The sequence below is a fragment of the Lates calcarifer genome, linkage group LG14 (assembly GCF_001640805.2).
Source record: "Lates calcarifer isolate ASB-BC8 linkage group LG14, TLL_Latcal_v3, whole genome shotgun sequence".
NCBI lineage: Eukaryota > Metazoa > Chordata > Actinopteri > Centropomidae > Lates > Lates calcarifer.
In genome coordinates, this window is record NC_066846.1 from 6,429,905 (window position 1) to 6,438,833 (window position 8,929).

The 8,929-nt window shown below is 40.0% G+C and overlaps 1 protein-coding gene and 1 long non-coding RNA gene across 3 annotated transcripts; both read right to left on the reverse strand.

The window, feature by feature from the left end:
• Positions 1–255: 255 nt before the first annotated feature.
• On the reverse strand, positions 256–6,657 carry si:ch1073-220m6.1 (uncharacterized). Its single transcript, XM_018677008.2, has 5 exons — positions 6,473–6,657; positions 5,519–5,812; positions 4,006–4,260; positions 3,510–3,655; positions 256–3,329 (listed from the first exon to the last, which is right to left on the reverse strand). Exons 1-5 carry the CDS (start codon positions 6,504–6,506, stop codon positions 2,934–2,936), a joined length of 1,125 nt encoding a protein of 374 aa, XP_018532524.1. The 5' UTR covers positions 6,507–6,657; the 3' UTR covers positions 256–2,933.
• Positions 6,658–7,161: 504 nt separating this feature from the next.
• On the reverse strand, positions 7,162–8,629 carry LOC127143269 (uncharacterized). 2 transcript variants are annotated; one of them, XR_007814556.1, is made up of 3 exons: positions 8,544–8,629; positions 7,367–7,427; positions 7,162–7,211 (listed from the first exon to the last, which is right to left on the reverse strand). It is a non-coding gene; the product is annotated as an uncharacterized LOC127143269 (long non-coding RNA). The 2 variants fall into 2 exon arrangements; XR_007814555.1 differs by lacking the exon at positions 8,544–8,629 and adding an exon at positions 8,244–8,532.
• Between the last annotated feature and the right edge of the window lie 300 nt (positions 8,630–8,929).

Genomic DNA, 8,929 nt, shown 5'->3' on the forward strand with positions numbered 1-8,929 from the left:
GTGACTGCTTATCACAGTGGGTGAAAAAAAAAGTTCCTCTTCAAACATAAAGATGTTGTGGTAGTAGGAATTAGACAGTGACATCACCATGTTCACACCAGAGCTAATGTGTTTATGAGCAGAAAAGCAGAATTGTCTTATACTGTACAGGATGTGCAGTGTGGTCAAGTGCGATGTATATAAACAGACAATATAACAAGTTAAGCACAATATTGTGTTTGAATACAACAGTGACTGGTGGTGACGTTCAGGATGTAGAAGATCAATATTTATTTCTCAGTCTGAAATATAAGGGAAGAAAACAAACAAAGTCAGAAAGGTAAAAAATTTAACATAGAAGTTCCTGCTCTGTTCTGCATCTTGAACACTATCACCCACTATCACCTCTGCTCTGTCTGGTTCATGCAGTAAAGCAGGTGTGAAACTCTCATCTGACTGACAGCACACACTGAGCTGAAGACTATTTCCTCATTTTCAGTGCTGCAGCTCCAAGTAAAACTGATGCTCATTTGTTTTCAGTAAAGAGATGGTGCAGATCGATTCAGCCTGTAGCTGAATGAATAATTAGGGACAGGAACTAACTTACTGAAACGTCAATAAATTATTCAAAATATTACATGACAACAGCAACTACTGTTTTGTGATTCTAACAACGCTGACCACGTCTTATTTTTGACACAAGAACCCACAGATCAGTAAAAATAAAGGCGAGGTCTTAATCTTAATTCACTTAGACAAACCGAGTATCACCTGTCCAAACAATAGCCTTTCAATCTTTTAACAATCAGTGATGCTTTAAATAGCATTATATTTAAGGTTAGGTGGTCAATATGGAAAGCCCCAGTATTTTTGATTGAAGCTAGACCAACCAGTGCCATTCATCAGTGCAACAGCGAGCAGTTGGAACAAACCACTTCCAGGAACTGAACAATGTCAGACAATGCAGAACTGACTCTGGGATGTCCCAAAATGACCATCGTAAAGAAGGATATTGCTTTACATTTTTGCATTTTGCTAAACATTAACACTTGCAGAAGTCCTTTGTCTGACTTTGACACCGCAGAGATATTCACTTCCCCTCTGGTTCCACACAGAATGAGTCTGTCTTTTTTATAGAAAACCACATTGGAAACTAACTGTTAGTTTGCAGTCATGACAAACAGAGTCTCCCTTAGCTACAGGAATTTAGCTTTGAAAAACTCAAAGAATATGACTAGTTCAAAAAAAGTTCAGAAAGTTAATAATTATACACCTTTTTAAGAATGTGGCTCATCTCGTTAGATATGTGATGGCATGCTGTCACAGGGCCACAGTCCCAGACTTGTGTTTATGTCAGTTAGAGTAGTTTGACACCCCCCTGTGGTCATTTATGGAATAAGTTTCTATTTCAACTGCACAGTGTGCTTGGGTCTAACAAATACGGCACAGTATATTGACTGAATTACATAAATGTGATTTGCACTAGTGCATGCTATTCTGTGGGTTGATAATGTTCATTTAAATACAAGTTTAAAAGGTAGAATTGACCAGAGTATTGGATTACTAATAAAATTTCTATGTAAAAGAATGTAATTCAAATGTAATTTATACAGTGATGTTAATGCTGTTGAACTGTACGATCATCTTGTAAGCTGTGGGTGCTTTATGTCACTCCCCAGTCAGAACAGTTGAACAGGAAATTACTACAGTAAAATTCAACAAATCAAAGCAACAAGGGTCTAGGCAGAAAAATGAAGTATCCTAATATCTACTACTGCTGCTTCATCAGAGCTCTTCTTTTGAAAAGCAGTGACACAAAATAGTTATGTTATGTTATGACCAGCTTGTTCAGGCTGCAACTAAAGGAGGTTCACACGGAGATTTAACTTTATAGAGTGTGACGTTTTCCCAGGTGAAGACATCAGAGCCTCACAGCAAACAGGAAGCCAGGCCAGCAAGGACACCGCAGACCAGGGCCCTTTCTCAAACCAGCCCTTACATCTTCTCCCTGGCCACGTCCACTCAGTTTGCATGTTCACATGGAGGGTCTGCCACAGTAAGTGCATCCCAAACCAAACAACACAGAGTGGAACTGGGTTATGAAACCCTCCAGAAGCAAATCTGTATCAGTGCTGACTTAATGACCACAGATAACCCCTGTGTCATGCTTATCATAGACCTCAATCAGTATAAATATTCTGTGCCACTACCCACACAAACATTTACTTGTAAACTGCTCAAACTAAGACATCTTATTTTGTTGTAAACTTAAAGGTTACACTGTCTTCAAGGTCAAATATACCTTTCATTAGTCTGGAAAACAGTAGACATGTTCATTTAACTGTTCAGTGAACTGTTGCAAAAACCAAGCAATTTATAGGCCTAAACCTCAGAGTTAAAAACAAGAAGATGTTTTACAAAGAAAGACACAGCAGTAAGTTGTATTAGGTAGTAACCAGGACCACCACATCACCAATTTCAGATTCTAGTGACCCAGTTAAGCCCTTGTTCCCTGCTTTATATGCATGTCATGAAATACTACATTTCTGCTTCCTGTTTTTCCCCCTAATCAGACTTAATGTTTGGTTTGCATTGCAAGCAGTTACACATCTGTGAAATATCTGAGGGAAAGTAGAAACTCTCATATTTCAGCTGACAGTCTGTAGCTTACTGATGCTGCCATTGACAACACTGGATGTTACAGCACCTGATGTTTTGTGATGGGTCATTCATGAAGGACAAGTTCACTTCAGATGAGTGATTCATTGCTTCATTTGATAAATCTTCTTGCAATGAACACAGCACAGGAAGTGATGAATAAATGTTATTTTTAAAGAAAACACATATTTTCTACAAATTTTAAATGAGTATCAACACCTATAAAGATTTATCCTCCAGTTTAAAGAAGGTAAATATTACATGAGTGTCCATTTAACATGCTTCTCTCACAATGTTCATCTCCTCTGAAAATCTTGTCCAACCTCTTGGTGGTGCTGTGACTTCATATTTTTTGGCTTTTGCAACACACTGTACACGGTGTCAATTTGCACGGGGTGCTCTGCCTCACTGATGACAGACTGTGAGGTGGATGCCTCTTGTCTTCTCGTATCACTCTTGCCAAGAGAAGCGGCCACATTTGTTGCCTGTAAAACGCTGTAGACAGTATCTACTGTCTGACTTGACATAGCCCCCAGTTGCTCTCCTGGACCGTGGGTCCAGCTGGGCTGTGAGGGATCCACGTTTTCGTAAGCAGGCTCAGCTGGACTGGAAGATGAAGTAGAAACTCTAGGTTCAGGATGTGGCTGTACCTCATCTGGCTGACTTTGTATTAAATGAGTTGATGCTTGTCCCTGGAAATAAGAAATGTTTTCAGTTTTTCAAAATCAATTCCACATCTTTGTTAAATTGTATGATTCAGATTTTATCATATCTGCATAAAAAGCACTACACCTTTCTGTCATCAAATTGTTCCAATTTAACATTCATAAAACGACATGACAAATATCAATAAGTGAGTAAATGCAGCTTACCTGATGGCAATCACATTTTCTAGAAAAACACTTCTTTGCCATACAGGCAGAAAATACACACAGCGAGATACACACTGCAAGAAATATTATTATCACCAGGGGCGGCTCTGATTCCTCTTTGTTTTCAGGATCAGATTTACTGAAGCCTGAAAAGACATAGAAGCACATCATTAGAGATACGAGGGGGCTTCAAAAAGTTTGTGGAAAAAGGACATAACCGTTTCAGTTATGATGTTTATTTTTGCATTGCAATATGCATTTAAGGGTTCATGTTAGAACATGTTATGACACGTTACTACGAGAACGTACAGGTGCATTGAGATCAAAATCCCTGCATGTGATTTTTAGCTATGTACTTTTTCCACTAACTTTTTGAAGCCGCCTCGTAATTCTTGTTTTTCAGACATGAAAAAGAAAAGTCCAGTTCACTAATTTAGTGAGCAGTAAATCAACAAACAAGTTATACTGACATTTAGAAATAGCACATGATACTTACATGTTGTCCTCGTGCTTTCAGACACATTATTTGTGCTAACATGGTTGCTGCCGCTGCAGACAACAGTTTGGTTGTCAGTGGAGATGGTGATGGTGACCTTACTGAATGACCTCTGAAATGTTCTGCAGCTGTCCTCATCACAGACAGACCACATCCAGTCATCCTGGATGGAGCAGTTGACTGAGATACTGCACAATCCAGCAGACAGGTTGGAGCGCAGCACTGATATTTTGACAGCAGGTCTAGGAACAAGTTCTGCAACACCCAGCCAAGCAGATATAGATACATTAATGGTCCCCTCTAGTAGCTACCGGTTGGAAACATAACAACACACTGATATTTATGTGTTTTAACTTTAATGTGTGAACTATGGGAAAATTAAATAGGACGTGAAATAACAGCCTCCTAACTATGTGCACCATCCACATTAGCAATCCAAACTATTGACAAGTTTTGAAGTTGCAATGAGAAAAAAACCTGTGAGGTGTGATCAAAAAGTTCAGAAACTCTTCCTGTTCCAAACAAATGAAGCACGGCACAGTAATGCACATGCAGCAGGTGTGAGCAACAATTTTTGTGAGTCAGTATTTAGTGTTATGTTGCACCAACATCTGGACCTGTGTTACATTTTTCGTTTTTGTGACCACCTGCAGGTGTGCATTTGATGATTTCAACATGGAGCAGAAGCAGCACCCTGCTCAAAGTCGGAATCTCAATCACCAACCTGGGGATGACCCAACCTTCATGTTGAGGATCATCACCAGTGATGAGAGTTTGGATCAATGGCCACAACCCAGAGATCAGACAGCAATCTGAAGCGGAGAACCCCACGGTCTCCAAGATCAAAGAAGGCACATGGGGTCAGGAGTGTGATCAAGAATATCTTGTCATTTTCTTTTGACATTCATGTGGTTGTGCACTGTGAATCTGTCCCCAAGGATCAGACAGTCAACACCTGTCAACATTTTTGAGACGTCTCAGGGAAGAAATTCACCTCAAATGACCTTAACTGTGGCACAATGGCAATTGGGTGCGCCAACATGATAATGTGATCGTTCACAGCACGTTTTTACATTCAATTATTTTGGCAAAAGCAATGCAATCATCACTCCCCACCCACCCTTCTCACTGGATTTGGATCCCTGCAACTTCTTCCTCTTCCCAAAATTTAATTCAAGCTGAAGGGTTGCTGTTTTGACACAATGGAGAAGATCCACCATGAGGTGCAAATGGTGCTTGACACACTTACAAGACATACAGGGAGCATTCCAAGCATGTCAAGAGCACAAAGTCATTACTTCAAAAGGGATAGCAGCCAAATTTAAGGCGCAGTCTCTAAACTTTTTGATTGCTCCTCATATTTGCATTTGACACGGTGGCTAAAGATGGTGACAGATCGTTTCAAGCTTATTGTATTCACATGTTTGAGAAAAGTTTGAGTTCACCTTAAGATAAATGCTATGTTTGAACATATAAAGATGCAGGCAAAGAAAAAGTAGTACATAGAACCTACCTTGAACAATGACTCTGTGTCGTTCTGATACGTCATTAAATTCAGAGTCACTGAATGTGACTGTATAGTTGCCAGTGTCTGTGTCATTTAGATCTTTAATACACAAAGAGAGATTTTCAGGTTTGTAATCCACTTTCTCTTTGTAGCTGGGGTTGATGGTTTTATCATATGCAATAGTTTTTCTAGCAAAGGTCCATTTACCACCATTATATGGTGGTGGTGTTCTAACATGTAGACATAGTGTGCTGTTTTTCAGTTGGTAATGTGTCACAACTGGGACTTCTGCCATGACTCCTGATAAGAAACATCCCAAGAGAAGAAAATGTCTTAAAATACATTCAGGATATATACATACAGGATAGGGATTTAATTTTACAATTGTAGTAGTAGCAGCACTATGCATGAACATTTTGATATTATTATATAATACTAATAATTATTAATGAATTGGTAATGCTTTAGATTACAGACCACAACATACAGTGTAATCACTCCAGAGTTATGGTGTAGTCTCTTGTTTATATATATATATATATATATATATATATATAAATAAAACAGGTGTCCAGTTTGTGGGTGAGGTGAACGACAATAGTCTTCAAAGACTCTCAGTATCTGTGACAACACTGTCCCCTGGATCTTTGTTCTGAAGTAAACTCATGGACGTACCTTGTAGTGGCAGATAGCCCTTTGGGAGCACCAGAACATTTCCCATGGTGTAGATGTGAGATAATTCTAGCATTACACTGTATGTTGCAAGCTGTTATCTGAAGCATTACCAATTAATTCTCCTTCATTAACTTAAAAAAACCTCCTGCATATGTAAAATAACACTTCACTGCATAGAGTGTTACAGTCCATTTCTTTATGAAACCTCATAAATATTTATAAAAACTGATTAACTGGTTCTAACATTTAACTAGAAGCTGATTTTTTTTTTTTTTTTATTCTTACCTGAAAGAATCCAGCAACACAGAAGAAGAAACATTTTCAATCCACTTTAAATCCTTAAAACGTAGTCAAGTCAACAAGTGTGATTCTGTTAAACAGGAAACACGGTTCTACACTAGGTACGATGCTGAGGCAGCGAACCATGAATGTAGCAATGCAGTGGCAGCAGATGTCATATCTTTCAAAGGTCAGGAAGTGGCGCATGCTGCAGCAACTGAGAACTACAACATCATTTGTTTAGATTAATTTGAATACCCCCCATACCACCCCAAATCTTAAACCACATTGTAGAATCAATATGCCTAGTAGCTTCATTTGCGAGACAAGATGAGGAGGAGACCAAGACTTTCTGTTGTTGTAGTAAGGTAGTTGCATTTTACAAAGTTAGCATACACCCATATCTTTACCCTCAGTTATTCTATCTGTGCTGCTGAAACCGAAAGTCTTCCATGCATTACTTCTCAGATGTTTGGTGTCATGGTTAAATGGTCAGCGCAGCTTGCTGATCACGTGTTTTTTGCATTACATGGTGCAGCCAGCTGCATTTATACACTGTGAAATTTGAATTTGGTTGGGCCATTGTAGACTCAAAATTTACTACACAAGATCTTTTTGTGTGTGTGCAAGTGAGTAGGTGTGTGGCTTGATATGAGCTAGCTGCAGATGGATTTTTTCTAAAGCAAATAAACATACCTGTGGGGTTTTCCTGTGGTTTATGCAGGAAGCAGAGCAGGTTTCCATTCTAAGGTGAGACATTTAGTGAGCACACAGCTACTATCTGTACGTCTTAATTGCTTTTCACCTTTATCTGTGTACATGCAGTTTATTGATACATACTTAAATGCACTGTGAAGGCAGTTTGGCAGTATGCCTCACTGTATTATTGGTCAAAATTACCAGTTGAAGATGTCATCAGAGGGGATTTTGAAGTCATGGAAACTACAGCCAGATGTTTCACCTGAAAGACAAACAAAACACCTTGGTAATACCATAAGAAGAGGGGAAGTACATTATCATGGTAATTTTTGCCTGTTCTTTGGTAATGTATCACCATGGTGATGACCAAATACAATAATAACATGCAGCTGTTTGTCAGAACACAGTACTGTGACTAACACAGTTTGTTCTTGGTTTGTAGTCTCTACGATTTTTTCAGCAGCGGGGGCTTCGTTGCAGCCGGGTGGTGCAGACAATTAACATCTGTCTAACTTGTTATCTGGTTAAATCGACCCTTCTCTCTCATTATTCTTTTTACCTTCTTTCCCTGTCCCTCTCTCTCGCCTTGGCTGGGTGCCGCCACGTCGTGTCTCCACTTCCTGTATCAGTTGTTTCAAATTTAAATCCCTCTACAGATTCATGTAATGGTGACCTCTTGACATTGCATCAACAACAATAGTCAGAAGAAGCTAGAGCTAAAACTACGTAAACAGTTTTGTGTAACAGTGGAGAAACTGGCAAAGTAATGGGACAAATAGGGTTGGTGAGTGACTCCATCGCCCAGATTCACTGGACCAACAGACTGCCATACCCCATCCCACCCTGCTCACGTGCACACCTATTCTCATTTCCCTAATAGCCCTGTTAGCCTTAATACCAGCTCACTTCTACCTGATTTGTTCCAAATTCCAGGTTTATGTTGCTCTTAGCTCTTCAGTCACTCAGCCTGTAACCACTTCCTGTTTATTGCTTCTGTTACCTGTTAACAAGGCTTAGCCTAGCTTTATGCAATCACTGCTGAGACCATCCAGTACTACGCGACTTGACTCGCCCTCACCTCTACATGACAAACCTTTACTCTGAATTGTTCTCCAAAGTGTTCGGGAGCTTCAGGGCTCATCAGATTCGCTTGTGTACCAGAGTCAAACAACAGACTGCTTGTTAGCTTGTTAGTTTGTTAGTTCCTGTGGAGACTGTGGAGAGTCGCTGCTGCAGTTAAATTACACGACTTTCAATGCCTGCAGCTACAGGTTACATGACAGCAAGAACCAGTCCCCCAGCAGTCTGTCCATAGACTCCTTCTGCCTCAGCAACCTTCCCTGACACCCCTCTACTTCACACTGTGTGTCTTCTTTACCTTTTGTTGCTTCCCCAGTGGCTCTCTCCCTCTTTCTCCCTGTGTTCGCATCTGAGTAGATGCAGGTGTGCTGGAGCCCTGCACCTCATCACTGTAATCAACCAATCAAATACCCAGCTATGTCACAACCACCCTGCAACCACTGCTTCAGTCTGTCTATGTGTTGACCTGTTGTTGCAGGTTGCACTTCTGTTTCAGCCTTATTACCTGTGGCCTGTACCCTGACCTCTCCCCTGCAGTTCTTTCTTTCTGTCTCTCAAAAATCTGACATAAAAGAAGCATGCAGCTGGCACTGAGCCCTTTTTTTCTGCCATTAAACTAGCAAAAGAGGATTTGGACATGCACTAAAAGCACTTGCTATAGGCACTTTAGACCATGTGCTTAGT

Coding starts and splice junctions, on each gene's coding strand:
- si:ch1073-220m6.1 (XM_018677008.2), bottom strand. CDS start 6,506: ATGTTTCTTCTTCTGTGTTGCTGGATTCTTTCAG. Junction 4,261..5,518: donor ACACAGAGTCATTGTTCAAG/GTAGGTTCTATG, acceptor TGGGTGTTGCAG/AACTTGTTCCTAGACCTGCT. Junction 3,656..4,005: donor TGAAAGCACGAGGACAACAT/GTAAGTATCATG, acceptor ATGTCTTTTCAG/GCTTCAGTAAATCTGATCCT.